This window comes from Meleagris gallopavo, chromosome 4 (assembly GCF_000146605.3).
Source record: "Meleagris gallopavo isolate NT-WF06-2002-E0010 breed Aviagen turkey brand Nicholas breeding stock chromosome 4, Turkey_5.1, whole genome shotgun sequence".
In the NCBI taxonomy this organism is placed as follows: domain Eukaryota; kingdom Metazoa; phylum Chordata; class Aves; order Galliformes; family Phasianidae; genus Meleagris; species Meleagris gallopavo.
The window spans coordinates 58,804,404-58,823,046 of NC_015014.2; the positions used below are offsets into that span (position 1 = coordinate 58,804,404).

Here is an 18,643-nt window from a genome sequence, read left to right on the forward strand (position 1 = left end):
AAAAAAAAAAGATTTAAACCAAGAATTTGGTTAACTTCTAGACTTTGGGAAGAGATTGTTATTTTTTCACCACTGTTGAGTCCAAGTGTCTTTTTCTAGCACTATAAGTAGTGATTTTCCTCAGTGTATATTTATACAGTATGTACAAAGCACCATTTATTAGGCCCTTTTTGGATTTACTTATAGCTATTTAAGTAAAATAGCCTCATGCTTGGAATGTGACAAGACCTGTAATGGTGCTGATTCCTACATAAAGTATCTTCTCTTCTTAGGAAATGTACGCTGTTGCTTAACAACGTCTTTGCAGTGACAGCTGCAATACTGATGTCACTCTCTCAGCTGGCAGGATCATTTGAAATGCTCATACTGGGCCGCATTATAATGGGAGTTGATGCAGGTAAGCTTTTATCAAGCTGTACCTAACTGTAATGCCTGTACTGCATATAACCTTTCTCACTTCCATCACTTAGATCTTTCTTTGCATTAAGGAGGCATCTTGGGGACTAGACTCACTGGGACAAAACAGTAGAGCAAGGGTTGAAGTATCTGGCATTCAGTGAAGACACTGCAATTGCCCCTAGCTGCTGGTGTCCATCATGATTGTTTTTCCCAATTTCCTTCCTCAACTCCCACAGCATATGCAATGAAAGTCCTTTTGCTGTGAGGATGTAGCCTACTTATTAAAGCTTCTTGCTCCTGTGTGTTTGGAAGCTGTTGGATCTGATTCTAGTAGCAGGAGGTGTAAGAAGAAGGTTTAGGCATTGTCACTGACTCCTAGCAATATTGTTTTCTCAGTTTAAAAGTGACTCAGAAGCACCTCTGCACCAGAGTAGTCCTGCAGCTGGCAATCAAGGTCTCAGCAACTTTACAGGTTGTTAAATGGTCAAAAGTTTGCCTCATGCAGAGGCAGATATGATGAATTGATTAGATTCATCATGATTCAATGATTCTAAGACGGTTTCACCCTATCTGTATAATTACATGAACCTAAGCAATGGAAAGTGTTTTTGTATTGCTAAGCCTCAGTTCTAGCAAACTTTGGCTATGCTATCCATAAGCACAAACTATAGTTCTTAAAATGTGGATGTGTGTTTCACTTACAATGTGCAAATCATGGGTAATATTGATGCTAGCTGTTGACCTTTGTCTCATATTAGCAGCAGATGATTGAATGTTTGGAGCAATTTCAGTATGAGACAGTATGTATAACCAGGGTCATGCTTTTGTTTTCTCCTGGTTTTGAGCAGCATGCTCATCCTTGTTTCATCCCTGCTGTTAAAAGTTCTTTGCAGCAGTAAGCTTGCATTAAGAGGAACATCTGGTGACACTTTTTATGGTAAAAACGCTTCATTTGACACTGTCTGCTCGCTGGGCCTGATGTTTTTTCTTCCTTACCTGCAGCAGTGTAAACTGGAATTTCCTTCTTTTGTGATGAACAAATTGAAAACATAAAATCCACTTGTGGTGATTATTGCTCCTCAGAAATCTTTGCTACTTCTCTTCAAATATTGGCTTGTAGAGATAATAATTCCCATGGCTGCTAAATGGTGCAAGAGTAGTTAGACTCCTTTCAATAGATGTTCATTTTGTACTAGGTATACTGAAAATGTGGTATGACAATTTATGCTTTTTTTCTTCCCCTTCATTTGTAGGCATTTCCTTGAGTGCCCTTCCCATGTATCTGAGTGAAATATCTCCTAAGGAAATCCGTGGTTCATTGGGTCAGGTTACAGCAATTTTCATCTGTGTTGGTGTTTTCACGGGACAAGTCTTGGGGCTGCCAGAGATATTTGGGACAGTAAGTATTCAGCAGACTTCTTATCTCCAAGTATTCTTTGAAAATGCAAAACATTCTGTGAGAGAATGCAAGTGTATGTAAAGAGTGATATTTTGATATTTTGACAGAGTTCCTTTTAAAAGCAGAAAACAGCTCAGTTGCTTTTTTGTTCTGAAGTACTTTGGAAAGTGGTTTCTTCTATGTCTTTTAAAAGTGTGTGTGTAACTGAGTTTGGTAAATATGGCAAGAAATTTTAACAGCTTGTATGTACATACGCATGTTTTCCCACCCCATGCTCTTACTTGATATACATTTATTCATGCTTATTTCTGGTTTCTCTCAATATCATGGAAATGTTTGGGAGTTTTTGCATATTTTATTTACAATTCTTCAAAGTAATAACTGAAGCTATTTGATTAGAAGTTGTACAAAAACCTGACCCTCATCCAGTGATTACAGCACTTCTTTAATGCACTCATACTTAGGAAATGAAGGAGAAGAATTCACATATACTCATATGTAAAGAGGATATCTGTTCTGATACAGAAGAATAGCCTTGCTCATATAGGCTGAAATTAATTTAGTGGCCACTGGATGTCATCATTACTCTGAAAACAAGGTCAAGATTTATTCAGGGTGGCACTTGGAAATACTTTTGAACCACAGACGAGTTTTCAAGACAAGGTGGAAGAAATGTCTGCAGCAATCAACTTACAATGAAACCTGAAAAAAGAATCCCTTCTGACAGCCTGCAAAAGTAGTAAATAGTTGAAAAGTGAGGAGAGTTTTTCCTCCCATCTCCATTCAAATTCAACTCCTTTGTAAACACACCGTAGCATCCTCCCTGACATTTTTTTTTTTTTGGTCTGATCAGTTCTCCAATTCTGTCTTTTTATCCTTGGACTCATTTCTCTTGTTGAGCACTCCTGAAGGTGAATGTTTTGATTCAATCTGTACTTAAAAAGTAAGCTATTTTCTTCTCTGCTCCTTTAAGGCAACAGATCTTAGGTAAGAACTTTAACTGGCTTTTATTTCATTGCCTGTCTTCTACAATATCCTTTTTCTTGCTTTGAAAGCCAGAGTTTTACAAAAGAGCGCATTAAATGTCAAGATGCTGATTCAGCTGCTTACTGCCAGCTCTTAAGTGGTAAATTTTATTTAAAAACTAATCAAACAAACAAAATATGAATGCACTTCTAAAGTTAAGGTGTTGTGTGAAAATTCATACTTCCTTGCTAGATCGTTGAGATATTTTGAATAGAATTTACCTATTCCTTGTTTTCATATCACTCTTGCTTTTTTTGTTTCTGTTATGCTCCTCTCTCTCTCTCTCTTTATCCCTTCCAAATTAAGAAGATTTCAATTCTGCTTCTGCAAACTGTCTCAGTATACTAGTTGTTAGTATTACATCATTGAAGTTAACAATTAGTTTATGTAAGAGGAAATATACTTCATCTGTAAAATCATTCCTTTTCAGGATTAGTAACATCTATCTGTGAAAGGAGCAAAGTTTTGGCCTGTTTGAATTAGCATTGCTCCAATGAAATTATGGCAGTTAGCTTGATTTATCTAGTTAGGTATGTGGGTGTATTTTCCTTTTAATAGAGTAATAAAATTTAGCACTGGAGGTAGGGAACATCGAGCTGTTTGAAATGATTTCCCAGTGCAATCTTATCCCACTTTGAAGGCTCTATCTAATTTTCTGTTGGTTTCAGTCAAGCCAGGATTTTGTTCCATGGCTTTGTGTGATGTTCCCCTTGATATAAGATAGGAACAAACATTTGCCAGACACTTCTATTGAAGGTGGAAGGAATCAAATATGGTATCCTCTTCAGGATTCTTTAGCTCTTGCAACACTTTCCTCCTCCTCTCCATGGCAATTGCTCTCAAACTTCTGTCACTGTATTTAATTATATTTAAAGGTACATTCAAGATGCTTATTGGCTGCTTTCTAGATATCAGCTTCTTGCTGATTAATATTATGGCTTCTCTTCAGAAATGATATGAAAGCTTATGGAATTGTTTCCAGATCACTAAATTTTTTTCTCCTCTTTCTCTTGTTAGAGAAATCTCTTATACATTTGAAGTGAAGACAGTATTTTAGATGCACAGCCACTGTATTTCAGAGAGAGCTACATGTTCGGAGTGTCTTAATGATTTCAGTTGTCACTGTAAAACAAACTCTTCCTTTCCTCAGAATTCTGAAATGATTTTCATTACAACTTAGGCCAAGGCTGTAATGTGACATTCTGTGGTATAATTCTATGTTTCTGAAATTTGTACATTTTTTAAAGCAACTAGAGAAGGAAGCTCCAATCTGTCGGAGCTTGTCATCAGTGATAACGTTAAGTATAACTGCTGACATTAGTATCCAGAAAAACACCTTGGTTGTCTATCTAGCAATGACCTAATTTTTAATCTTGTTTTAAAACTTCACATAAACTTTTACTGTTTTTATGGTTGTGGTATTGATGATGTTAATCATAGCGTCTGAACTGTGATGCTTTTGAAGAAAGGAGGGACAAAACCTGATGTGGACATCTTGTTGGAAGAGGCTGTTTGGAAGAGGAATCGATGTGAGAAGGGCTGCAAAAATGGCCAACTTCCCCTCTTACAAGAGGAGGTGATAAGAACATTGCATGCTTGTCTGAGGAAATAGAGGGAAGGAAGAGGAACTGCACCTTGTTGATTTAGAAGGAAGAGCTAGAGAGGCTTGCATTATCTCAGAAATAACACTGCTAACAAGAAGCGTTCTCTGTGAGAAACTGCTTGCTGAAATTCAACAGAATGATGTTTGGAACAGAATCCTGGCTGAAGTAGCTTGAGCAGAAAATTTAACTTTTAAATTGGAGCTTGATGCATTTATTTGGATTATATGTGATTGTTGCCTTCAGTAGTTCTATAGAAGTCTTTCCACAGAAAAGGATTTACACAGGCTTTGGGGCATAGCCTTACAAGCATTTATTAACAACCTAATTGGTAACTTCCTCACTTACTGAATGAAACAGTGTTCATTTAAATGTAGAAAAGTGATGAAAATAGATCTGAAGCTCTGAGTATTACTTGAGGCAATTCAGAAAGTGCTTACTGCTCATTGTGTCAAGTAGGTTAAGCAGCCCCATAGTGATTTTTAACAAACTTTTATTTATAAAACTAGTGCAGGTGATGCAGGAGGCATGTCCACAGATCCAGACTTGGTGCGGGGGTAAATGGCCAGGATTCATTCCTTGGCCTTGTTACTTCAGTCCATGAATGCAACTCTGATCTCTGTTTCTGGTCTGATCTCTGTTTCCAAGATCATGCAGAAAATGTCTGAAGCACTGAAGTTAAAAAGTGAGGAAGAACTGCCCTGTGCCACACAGTCCAATTTCCTACTTTCTATACTGTTTATGTCATGATTTCTCCTTCAGAAAGATTATCAAGATTTGTATTAATTTCTTTTTTCCTATCACAGTAGCCTTCCAAAGCATTCTACTGAAGTGCTAATGGTTGAGAATCTCCTCATTTCCTTCTTTATTCATAACAAATTCTCAGTTTATTTTCATTGCTCTTTTGGTCAAATATTGTTAATCCCTTCATATCTTTGTTTTTTTCCTCACCTATAGAAATGGACTCCCCCCATCACTACTAATTTTTCTGTTCATAAAATATCCCAAATATCCCAAGTTGAAAGAAACTAACAAGGATCACTAAGTCCAGCTTCTGGCTCCACACAGGACCCATTCACCAAAATTGCAGCAATGCTATTCATTCAAGGTTTTGATTCTGATATGTCATAGCCTACGGTAAACCACAACAACTATATCTCTGTGGAGGCTTGGGAAATTATATTGTGGTAAAGCTGTCTGGTGATCAGAATACAGAATGCAGCTGCAACTATAAAACACAAGGAAAAGCAGCAACTTATTTGATACCTACTTAGGACACTTAGACAGAATTACTCATCATTCTCATGATTGAATATGGTCCTCTAATTAATTAAAGGAGCTATACTCTTCTTAGTCTGGGTTCTTTTATTGGCTTAAATGATATAATAGAGCTTTTTAGAACACAGATCACATATTATTCTCCTTTAATTGTCAAACAGCTAAAGAAGGTTTTTTAAAATTTCACTCAAGTTCACACATGACTGATTTCCAGACTGCATGGACTGCATGGAATTATGCTAAGTCCTTGAGACTATATCTGGATGTTTGTTCCCATTCAATTCTTTAGCAACACTTAACAACAGTTGTGTCTGTCTTCTGAAGAGGCCACATCTGTACAGTACAAGCAAGTACACTGAGATCCTCCTTGGAGAAATTTCGTAATCAATTGCTATAGGGAAGGAAAGCTGATATTTGGAGTTCTTGTTGAGCCACGTGACTGCCTGATGCATGAAGCATGGATATCAGGAAAGGTTCTTCACCTGAGGGTGGTCAGGCGCAGGAACTGGCTCCTCAGGGCAGTGGTTGTGGTACCAAGCTGCCAGAGTTCCAGAAGCATCTGGACAACATTCTCAGACAGAGGGTCTCATTTTGGGTGGTCCTGTGTGGAGCCAGGAGTTGGACTCGATGACCTTTGTGGGTGCCTTTCACCTTGGGATACTCTATGATTCTACTGTGAGGATAATATACTCGTTTTTATTTCCTAGCATCTCATTTTAGCCTTCTGTATTCTAGAGATGTTAATTCATCAGGAAGCCATGGCAACTGCAGATGACAACCTGGTGCTGGCCCACAGGAATGGAATCATGTTATCTGCCATAACATGAGTGCTGAATTTCTGCTACTGGCTACAAGATTATTTAATCTAGGACATTTTTTGCTTATATAGCGTGTGCAGCTTTCTGCATATTGAAGGAGAAAACAGACATTTACGATAAGCAGAAAGTGTTTCAGGCTTGTCATTTGTTAAAACACTGCCCTTCAGGTGTTTCCTCTTTCTTTCTGTGATTCTGAAATTAAATCAGCCAGAGAATTTTTTTGACAGATTGTTCCCTACAGATCCCTTGCCAGTGCATTGTCAGCCTCAGTTCTAAAAGTTCAAATGTGCACTTATGATCTTGAGGGAATATTCTCTGGCCTAATTCTGGCATATTCCACATATTTTCAGGTATTTCTGTAGCTATGTTTCTCCCGCATGTAAGTCTATGTTTCACTCCAAAGCTTTTCCTTAGTGTGTTAACATCTTTTAAATGCTGTAGACTGTAGATTCAGTGTCTTTTCCATTTTTGAATAGATATAAGAAAGCTATATAAAAATATATGTATGAAATCAGGACAGGTAAAACTGGAATTGTTGCTGCAATTTCCCCTGTGGCTGCCTGGCTCTGGCTGCTGCTCAGACCAGAACAGATGTCTGCTGTAGGTAGGCCAGTGGAAAAGTAGATTTTGTTTAATTCACAAACCCCTTTTTATACATCTGAAGTCTTTATAGATCATACTTGTCTAGATAGATTACACTGTTTCATAGTGGGTAGCATGTCAACCTAAGCACATTGCTTTGCTCATCTCCTAAGGCCTATTAGGGCAACACTTTCTGAGCAATTTCTATCGCTACTGTAGGTGTTTCCAGGGGGAGGAGATAGTTAAGCAAACAGGAAAATTCCTGATATGTCCATCTCTTGAATGAAGTTAGTTTTGGTCATCCCATTTTAACAAAAGAATAGAAGGTGCAGGAGAGAACAGCAGTGAACAAAGGTAGGAAGTGTCTTGCTGAGGAGAAGAGGCTGTGTGAAGATAATGGCTCTTATCGGCAATCCCAAATTGGGTAAGCAGAGGTAAACAGAGTTCGCCTTCTGAATAGACCTTAAGTGGTACACTGTCTTCTTCCAGATTTTATATACCAGAAGTAAATAAAGTGGAGTAAAGTCTTATTGGATGCTAGTAGTGGTATACTCCAGGGATGAACGCTAGTGTACCTTAGGTATCCCCATGGGACTGGCAGATGCACAAAACCCAGGAGATCTGCATCCTGGGGCTGCAGCAGGATGCTTCAAGGCAGCTAGAAATTATAGTAGATGTGATTCTTTTTGCATATGTGTGATTATATTTTGCCAAAATAAAGTCACAAAAGTTCCTGTGAGATGGCTGTTATGCTTTTAAAGTTATGATTTTAAAATAATTTTTAAAATTATTTGTCTATTGCGATAATAGAACCTATAGAAATTATATATTTCCTCACTCAATTTTTTTTTGTTCCTATTATGCATCTTGTATTAGGAGACTTAACTGGTTTGACAATTTTTTTTTTTGCCAAAATCAGTAGATATTTATAGGGCAACACAGCCCATCTTCCCTCTTCTACTATACAACAGATAACAATTCAATTATCTCTTTTTTAATTTTTGTATGTATGTGTATATTTTTAGCCTTTCCTGTGTTGAAAGTGTCTTATCACTTTATCAATAAAAATTTTCTAATTAACAAATATTAAACACAACTGATAATTAAATAGGCCATTGAACTGCATACAGTCCAATAGTGCAACAGTCAGCAGGGCTTATTGACATTTTCCATATCCTAATTTGTTTTCCGCTTCTTAACTTGTTCCATTTTCTACATTTTAGCCAATAATTCTCTGACATAATAACATATTGTATTCTAATATAGTTTAATCTTGTTTAATTGACAAACCCTAGCCATGATTTACACACACACACACACACACACACACGTATTTACCACCACATAATTCTGCAGATTTGTTCTTTATTATATCAACCTTTGAGTATGTGGTTGTCAAACTTGCTACTCTACTTAGCTGTCTTTTGTAAATAGATCAAAGTTGGGTTTTCAGCCTAAGCAAATATTCACGATGTGACAGTTCAAAATTGAAATCGTACCATCTTGACATATTATTTGTACCAGTTCTAAGCAGGTGATGAGTCAAGTCCTCTGTAATTAAAATATTTAATGCTCTTCTAAGTTTTTTGTGAGATAAAATGTGATGGGGTTGTTTTCTTTCCTTTCAGTAATGCCCCTATTCTTCTCCTTAGTGACAACTGAGGCAAAGCACTGAAGTCGCTTCCAAGTCATGCCTAAAATATCTTGTGTCTTCATTTAATTATTGCTTCTGAGCATTGTCCCAGAACAGGTTCTGTTCCTACTTAAAAACATCAGGGTACCTTTCCTTCTCTTCTTTCTTTAATTCCTTTTATAATGTCTAATTCAGCTTGATTTTCTGCAGTTCATATTTATGCTTTCATCCCAACAAATATAGCTCTTCTAAACTCAGTTTAGTCCTAATACTTCTTTTCTGTATAGAGATGAAGAATACGAACGTAGATAATGTAAATAAATAGAAAAAGAAGTAGAATCCTTGTTCTGTAGTAGAATTGAATAGGCTCCATTTGAAACCTTTTGAAATGGATGGAAATATTTCCACTGATTTTAGTCGATTTCCAATGTGAGATTTTTTTCTATAATGTGCACACTCTGCTAAAAATAAAATAAATTTCTTAACTTTTCCTATCAAAATGAAATGTATACCCCATACCTAAAGGGCAAAACAGCAGTGTCATCACAGTCATACTAGTTCAATTAAATTACAAAATTCAGGGATGATCAAAATTCCTTTCAGAATGTGAAAGTATATTTGATTGTTTTATCTCAAGTTCTTTTTTGAAGTTAGCATAATAAAAAGTAAATAAAAAATCCTTCATGGAGGAAATAAAGGAAGCTCAGTGTTTTATGAGGTGAAAATTCTACTGTACTGTCAGAGTGTGTTATTTACTGTGGAGTGTAAGTTCAGAAGTTCAATCTTTTTCCTACTTATTTCAAAATAACACTTTCAGAAGAGTTACCTGAGAGAAAAGTGAAGTAGAAAATCATGCAGTCTGGGAGGCTTTAAAAAGGTAGAAATATTATTCCAAGCAAGTCCCAGTAGGGTGGCAGAATATTCATCCTAATAATGCACACTTTAGAAAGTGTCCTTGGCATTGTGGAAAAAAACCTACAGGAAATAAGATGTGACAACAAAGAACAAATATTATTATTATTATTATTATTATTATTATTATTGAGGTATTGAAAAAAGTTCTTAAGACTTATAAACTTACACAGTATGTAGTAAGAGTATTTATATTACAGGAAACGATAGTGATTAAACAGGATTTTTTTTATAACTGTCTAAAATAAATATCTGCTTACAGGCAGATTTAGAATACAACTTTAAGAAACAGTGCCTGTTTTCTTAAGTTTCTTAACATCAGGAGCCTGTTTTGCATATGTGATTTATTAATGATTCTTAAAGTTTTAATTTAATTTTCTCATTTTTAAAATAAGACTGATAATCGTTCAGTCTTGATGCTTGTATATTGGGTAGAGTTCTACACTCAACTGAATCTAAAATAATAAATTCAGAATGAAGGAACAGGATCTTGAAGTCCTCGTGGTAACAAAGGCTTTGAGAAGGACTGGTAAGATTGATGTTTGAATTCTTTGAAAAATTCCTTTCTCCAGTTTTTTTTTACTCTCATGAGAGATTAAAACAAAAACAACCTGTCACTGAAAGGACAACAGAAATGACCAATTAGGAGATACCCCTCTCATTCTGCCTGCAGCTGTTAAATTACTCCATATCCCAGCTCAGGTTCTCATGGTGTGCTGTGTGTTCTGTTTGAGAAATTGTACTGCTGAAGTGGGAGAACATAAGAAAAAAACTGTCAACAGAAATTAGCTGGAGGACTTCTGAATTTTGATTTGATTGTGGAAAATTATATTGAAATAAAATGTAGCCAGATCTGTTTAGGAAAATTTGGGGTCTGAATGGATAGATTCATTTTGAGGGAGAAACTGGATCCAAACTCCCTGTGCCTTTCAGAGTTCAATCAGAGAGGATGTGGTGCAATATGCTTTTGATTGCTTTTGATCTAGCCAAGCTTTTGAAAATGTGCTAGACATTATGCCTGAGCAGTAGGTGCACTGAAGTCTCAGCAGGCTTTTCAATTAAGGACCAACTCTCAGATTAGAAAGAATTGAGTTAAATAGATGAATGATGAACTTTAAGGGGAAAACTACTAAAGAAAAATGCATCTTGGTATTAGATAACTGAAAATAAAGGTATCTTAAGAACATGGACTGATAGCAGGCCACTTTGCTGCAGAAAATTATACTTCAGGCAACTTTCTTCTCCAGCTGCTTGTTAGCATCTTCTTTTCAGAGTAAGCCAAGGTAGATATAAGCTCTCCTTACTGCCTCTCCCAAACTCTTCCTCAAATAGCTTTCCTCAGACTGCTCTCTACAGCTAGTTTTAAATAATGAATATGTTTGAGGTTGACAACTTTGTTTTAGTTGATCTAAAAAAAAAACAGTGGAAGTCAAATACTATCTGAAAACTGCCAGTGGTTGAGCAGTTTCATATGATTTTGTTTGGACAGTGCAACTCCTTACACTTGTCACCTGCACTGAGGTGGGGCTTTGGCAGTCACGTGGGAGGGATTGTAGGAAACAAATCATGTGTGCTTTGTGTTGCTGGGTATGCTGCATGTTGCTCTTGTGCTTCAGCTCCTGGCTGGAGAGGTCCTGGAGAGCGCCTGCAAGGCAAGAGGGAAGTACTTCATTTTATGGATTTGGAAACAATACAAATTGAGCTGGGAGCTGGGCTAGCTAATTCAAACTGGGAAAGAGTATAACATGTTAGTCTTCATTACATGACTATGAAAGAGAGGACTTCTTCAAGGTTCTGTGATCAGAATACATGAAACCCATTTTTTTACACTTTAATTAGCATGGAAACCAGTTAAAGAAGTAGAATAATTGGCTGCAACTTACTGCAGATCAGCTGTTATCAAGATTTTACCCATGCTACAATTGGATCATTAAGCCATTTCTTTGTTTAATTGATGAGATTAGAGTAAGAGACAGCCTGCAGCTGTATCTAACTATGCAAAGATAGCACTCTACTATTATTTAAAGATAATCACAGAATCTTAGAATACCCTGAGTTGGAAAAGATACACGAGGATCATGGAGTCCAACTCCTGGCTCCACACAAGATCACCCAAAATTCAAACTTTCTGTTTTCTTGATGAATGTGTGATATTGGTGCAATTGAGGATGACTTGTAGAATATATATTTGAGTATATATAAATATGTGTATGGTTGTTAATGCCAAAGGAAAGGAAAAATGTTTGAAGTAATGCTGTTTTCTAGTTCCCTTGCCTATCTTTCCATGCTCAGTTAGTTGATGACCTAAATTCTGTACTCCTCATCCCTTGAGGAAGGAGATCTAAGATGAAAGTGTTCAGACTCCCTACTGAGCTCAGGCAGAAGATGTTACCCTGCTCATTGGCACAATATGTCAAATGATGAACTTACAGCACTTTCCATCAAAGCTATTTTTGTTCCTATTTCATTATGAGAGAATACTACTGACTGTCATATTTGCATCTGTCTGCAGGAATCTCGGTGGCCTTTTTTGTTTGGAGTAATTGTTGTTCCTGCATTGGTACAAATTGTGATTCTGCCTTTTCTTCCTGAAAGTCCTCGTTACCTCCTACTTGAAAAACATAATACCAGTAAGGCAGAAAAAGGTATGATGTGTTACTTGGATTCTTGTAAGAAAGCTTTTTTTTTTTTTCTTTTTTTCTTTTTTTTTTGTAGGGATGCAGTCTGGAAAGAAATTTTTATATTAGTGAAAGCAAAATATTCCAAGTGTAAATATGCTCCTGGCAATTATTTTCCCTTGCCTTTTCCATTTGTTTTTGTATGTCACTAAAAATCACTGTTGCTTTGTTGTTTTTTTTTTTTTCTATACATGAATTTCTCCAGCAAGCTAACTTATATAATGTTATGCTTGGTGATAGAAACTCAAATCATCCTCCTGTTATGTGTCAGACACTACATGCAATGTTCACTGGGGAGTGAAAGAAGATTTCAGCATTTATGGCTGTCCTTAATGTATAGTCTTTGCCATTTTCTTAATGAAAGCACTTTTTTCTTTTTTTTTGCTCCATAGTCACTTTGTTTACCGTGTGTTCTGTGACTCAACAACCTCTGTTAGTTTGATAAAAATAGCACACACCTATTTATCTGACAATGTTCAGTGCTCCCGTATTGCTTGTTTCAGTTTCACGGACACAGACCAGAATATTTTACTGTTAACTTACATTCTATGCATAAACTTTTTTTGATGTTATTACAGATTTTGCGTACTCTGCCCTTTGAAATAACTATGCCCAGTTACGGTTTCCAGTACACCATCACACTAAATCTATTTTTGTTATTGTAGTGATGTTGTGATCCAAAATAATAAAACAGGAGGCTTTACTTTCAGAGCAACCCTCTTAGGATCAGATAGTTTACTTGCTTGTTTGTTTTTTTTTTATTGTAAAAGAAACTTAGATTTGAGAAGAATTCTGAGCTTTGCAGAGATTTGAGGAGGCAGAAAACAGCTTTTCCGGAGGGAAACCATGGCAAGCAGCTTAGGGCAGGCAGTTGAGTATCTCAGTTCTGTAGCACAATGCCTGGGCTTGGAGAAAATGCCTTTTGGTGCCAAACTTAAACCGTCTCTGTTCAACCTGATAAAATTGTAAATGTATTTCCAGAGCTATGGATGGCAAAGAGCCTGCATCTGCAATCATGTTGCATAATGTCAGACTTGTTTTAGAGATCTATTCACAATACTTCCACAGTGCTTGGAAACCTCACTAGTGACAGTAGAGCTGGTTCTTTTGCATGTAGAGCTTAGAAACTGTCATAATTTCTCATGAAAATAACCCCACCTTCTTGGAAATTCACACCACTTACTGTTGGTAACAGGCCAATCGCAGTCCGGGATGTTTTCAGCACACATGTTCTAAAAATGTTTGAAAATGAATCTAGAAGCATTGGAGGTGGATTTTGAAGTAGAAGACGTCAGAATAGCAAAGTTACCCACACCTTATTTCCAGTGATACGGTAATTGAGATGAGACGGTCTTCAGCCAGTAGCTTAATAAGGTTTCCTGCAGATGAGAAGGTGGATTTCATGAGCCACTGTGACAAGTATAGCTGTAAAATTAGGCACCAAAAGGCAAAGGAGTCTGATATCACTAAATTTTTAAAGTTGATGGATATGAATAGAAGCTTTTGGACCTGATTAATTCCAAAATCAAGATTTAACCCTGATATGCAGTGTAGTATGTATAGAAACTCTTTTTGAATGTAATCTGCAGAGATTTCAATTCAGCTGATAACTGGTGAATCTAGATAGATATGTGTAATGAGCCTAGGACAGTAATGTCGATATATTCCAATCAATTTCCTTCCCTTTCTTTACCTACTAATAAGTCATTTGTCCAAGATTAGACCACTTGCTTCCCAGGCAAGGCAGCCTGTTAGGATATCAGATGCAAAATAGGTACGGATGGTTGTTAAGTAGGATTTAGCTGTTCACAATCCATACAATCCCCTCTGTAAGTCAGTATAGATCAAATCATCTTATATCTCTCTGCTGTAAAGTATCTACACGGCTTATTGTAAAGCACGTTAGGGAAATAAGCAGTTTTCTTACCATTGCACATCCTTTATAATCTCCCTTCTCCTAACATAGATTTGCAAATGAAAGTATCTTTGTATGCTGAGTCACCATCCCTGGAGGTGCTTAAAAATCGTTTGGATGTGGTGCTCAGGGACATGATTTAGTGGAGGGTTGTTAGAGTTAGAGTAGTACGATTAGGTTGCAGTTGGACTTGATGATCTCAAAGGTCTTTTCCAACCTGAGCAATTCTATGATTCTATGTGTGTTTAGTATACAGATAGGTGGGGAAGATGCCTGTGTGATTCGTGGAATGCCTGGGTGAAAAATGACCAGAGAGACCTGCACTTTCAGCCTGATGGATGGGATTTGGAGACTTCCTCTTCACCAGGGCACACAGAGAAATCTAGATGAGACAAGAGCTGAGCCTCTGTAATGCAGTGAAATAATGAAAACTAGTGGGAGGGATTCACAAAATAGAGATGCGAATAACTGAATCAAAAATCAAGAAAAATGGTCTGCATTTTATTTTTATCTGTAGAACTGCATAAGGAAAAGCCTGTGTATTAGGGAGACCAGAGAATTATGAAAAACTACTGATCATAAGCCATTAATGACAATGCAGTATTCTCCATTATAATGATGACTACAGTAATGCTCTTGAATTATTTGTCTTAGGTTGGATCTGCATATTAATATGAGAAATGTGCGAGTCTGTTCTGTGACTAAATCCTTTTCTCTTTCCCCTAATGGAACAAGGCTACTTGTGCAAATTTCATGCATTTCATTGTGGATTATGTCTTTTTGGAGAAATATAAAACCATTATTTGCAAAAGGTCCGCTGTATTTAAGGCAAATGACTACATTAGTCTTTTTATTAACATACTCTGTGTAAAAGTTTCTAAAATGGAAATGACAACGTTAATCTTCCTAATTATTTTAGAGCAATAAAAATCCAATGGGATAATGTAGGTCACTGAGTTTCCACAGAGTTCTGTGCCTGCTTTAATCTCTCCTTTTTTTTTTTCTGCCCTCAGGAGATAACCACATTATAACTACCAAATTACAAGTGGCCTCATTCTCTTTTTTGGCAGCAACATAAAAGAGCATGATACCTTTAAGTGGCAAATAAGAGACACAAGGAGGAAAAAGGAGCAAAGAGGTGAAAAAGAGAAAAGATGAGGCAAGAGTAGGCAGGTGTCATGTCTGAGTGTAGAACACACCTCTATGAGACAAACTATTTCATGAGCACAGGGGTAAGGAGGGTCCAGATAACTTTTGTCCTTATGGATACTATGCTAAAAGCAATGCTAGGAGCTGAGCACTGCTGGTCTTCCTGGAGTCAATACCCTGCATCTGGCCCCCTGAGACCCCCACCAGTTGAACCAAATCCTGTATTCTTATTTCACTGCTGAATGTTGGAGAACTATCTGAGGGCAGAATGATTGACTGGACTCACAGCACAATCTATAATCCTGCTTCACTTAGTAAGTTAAAAGTCTGGTAATAGAGAGAGGGAAGAACCATCCCAAGTCCCCTCTCTTTAGAATAAAAGAAGGGAGAAAAATGCCTGACATTTATCTTGTATCATCTTAATGCTCACCAGATGATGGAGGAGAAATAGATATTCAAGTGATTGAAAGACTCTGGAAGGAGATCACCATTAAATTGTAAGGAAGCTGTGGGAGCAAAGGATAACAGGATAGGATTCAGGAAAAAGAAATCAGTGACTGTAATTATATCCAATTTATTCTCTTCATTTAAGACTCAAACTCTATGACGGTGAAACAGGAATTTGGTATTTGTTGAATATTTGTTGTATGCCAAATGAATCCCTGGCCTATGACTGTGGTTAGAAGATATGTAGCAATGCAAACAAGACCAGCAGTAGTATTGTGGTAAAACAGAATAATTCTGTGACTTACAGCATTGTTTACAAATATTTGAGGAGTTGATACATTTCTTCTGAAGAATACTGTTGCAAAGAGAAAATCTGTATTTTCGAGGCAGCTACAGTAACACGTCATGTAAACCAATAATGGAAGTCATTTGGCATCCTAGCTTCCCAGAGAACCATAACATTATTCTGTCTTAAGGGTCAAATAACTTGGATATAATGTCACAGTAACATCTGCTGGTGACGTACAAAATCTGTTCATCTGCTGTGTTCAGTCACACATTTAAATTCCCATGGTTATTGAAGAGCCATTGCACCTGGTGTAAAAATATAGTGTAGTTTTAAAACTCTTTAAAGGATGTAGTTTGAGTTGATACCTCTTGACGTGATAAAAGAGCAGGGCCATTTCTGATTTTAAAAAGTAAGTCATTATTCTTATTACAAAGCCCCTCATGGAGTCTACATGTACAGGAGACATTAAAATCAGAGTTACTGCAGGAAACAAAAAAAATGCTGCAAATCTAGTGATTTAGATGAAGTTGTTATTAGTATCAGGAAGGTCACTTATGATTTATTTCTGTTTATGTGTGCTTTTTGCATATGTCTCTAAGCATTACAAGCTATACTTGCTGGTTCATGGTATAAGCTCTACCACAATGGAGCTGGCTGCCAAAAGCTGGAATTGCTACAGTGCGTCTGCCTTGTTTGCAAGCTTTTCCTAAACCTCATGTCTTTTAGACAGTTTATTTGGTTTAATGGACTTTTGGTGCAGTTCAGTTTATCGATTATTGTGCTTATTGAAGGTGGTATGTTGTTATTTTGTTTCCTCTGAACATCTTGGCTAGTTTCAGGTGAATCTGAATAGGCAGCTGACGGTCTATAAAACCAGGTGTGAGAACAGGCATAGACATGATGCCAAACTAGATGCTAACTCACAGATGTGTCGTGAGTCGTTTGCTTGCAGCTGTATTTACTGAATTGGAATATCAACTTTGGAGTTTAGTATTAAATGTTGCTGTGCTACATGGTTGTAGTTAATTAATATTTTACTACATTTAAATAGCTGTTTAAAACTCTCTTAGCAAAATACTTCCAAATGATTCTTCTGGCTATTCAGTACTCTGATAAAATCAGTGGTATGAGGAAATAGTTTTTTTCATTTTATCAAATATTTTTATAATGTAAAGTTGCTGTGAGGAAATTACTGCACATCTGATTCAAAAACACTGAAGTCAGGTGGTTTTTCTGCAAGCACTGAGGCAGTGAGGCTCCCTGTATGTCCACCATTACCCAGAACAGAAGCCAGTGTTAATGGAAGATACTTCACTGGGTCCATCCAGACCAGTACTCTGTCTTTGACAGTAGCCAAAGAAGATGCTGTTTGAGGAGAGTTTAGACAAAGCTTAGTGTTAAACACCCCAGTTTTAGGGTACTTCATTATCAGTGAAAATGAACATATCACTGGGTAACACAGGGCAACATTATTCAAATAGCTTTGTATTGCTTCGTTTTTCAAGTTTTCAAAGGTGTAAGAGATATTACCCCAGCTACTAGCAGTTACCACACCTTTTTGTTTCATCATACAGGGGGCTGGCTATGTTCTGTAAGCCACAAAATAGCGTTTTCATCTTTTGAAATATCTTGAAGTCTGTATAGTAATATGGTTTCCTTTGCACAGTCTGGAAGTACTACAGTGGAAAAAGGATTAGGAATTCCACATATAGCTGAGTCCCTCTTATGCAGCTTCAGTTAAGGACAGCCTGGTCAGTTTTAAAGAGACACATTGATTTTATTCAGACCCTTGAACCACTTTCAAAGGTTTCATCTTCACGTAGCTGAGATGAATGAAAACTAGTAGTGTAAATGGTAAGGGTTCCTATTTCCTTTTCCCTTGACTGGAAACATTCACTTCTTTTGCTGTTTATAAAGGCAATGTATCTTAGTCTGCTGAATATCTAGATCTTCTGGTCTAAGAAAATTAAAAAGAAATCTGGAGAAGTTCTAAAGATTGCTAGAACTGTTACAAGCAGGGTACAGACATGAAAGCAAGGTATCCCTATGGAGGGAAGCAGGAAACAAGCCATTGCAGTGGGATATAGGAATGACTGCTGTGATTCTCAGTGCCAGTAATTCAGGAGTATAAAATGCAAAATGAATAGAATTCAAAATAACAAATTAAAAGACCTTTGATTTTTCCCGATTAGTGCAGTTTATTTCCACATTAATTATGTATAAAAGTGTGATTCTTACTGTACTGAAAAAGTGCTAATGAAAGAACTTTAAAGATGTATTGAGTAACTGGAAAATTTGTTACTGTTGTTTACTGAAAACTATGTGTGAGTAGCATAGCATTTTCCTAACATTTCTTGACTTGTTAATTTTATGCATCTGCCAAAGTTTCCTATTGACTTTTACATCTCTGGTCCTAATACCAAGGAGGGAAGAAAAAGAAAGCAGGTGTCTATATTTTTTCCTGCCTTGTGCTTGGTAATTTTTGGTAATTGCTCTTTTGTGTGTTTTTTTTTTTTT

General features: G+C 36.8%; 2 protein-coding genes across 2 annotated transcripts in view; one reads left to right on the plus strand and one right to left on the minus strand.

Moving 5' to 3' along the window:
* Nucleotides 1-156, minus strand: part of DRD5 (dopamine receptor D5) — a 2,174-nt gene extending 2,018 nt beyond the window's left edge. Inside the window, exon 1 of the mRNA XM_003205909.4 lies at nucleotides 147-156. Within this exon, the coding sequence (XP_003205957.2) occupies nucleotides 147-156 (10 nt within the window). The remainder of the gene's footprint in view (nucleotides 1-146) is intronic.
* Nucleotides 157-248: 92 nt separating this feature from the next.
* Nucleotides 249-12,927, plus strand: LOC104910849 (solute carrier family 2, facilitated glucose transporter member 9-like). Its single transcript, XM_019615155.2, has 4 exons — nucleotides 249-397; nucleotides 1,653-1,798; nucleotides 12,161-12,293; nucleotides 12,905-12,927. The coding sequence occupies exons 1-4, from the start codon at nucleotides 325-327 to the stop codon at nucleotides 12,925-12,927; spliced, it is 375 nt and encodes a 124-aa protein (XP_019470700.2). The 5' UTR covers nucleotides 249-324.
* Nucleotides 12,928-18,643: the final 5,716 nt, after the last annotated feature.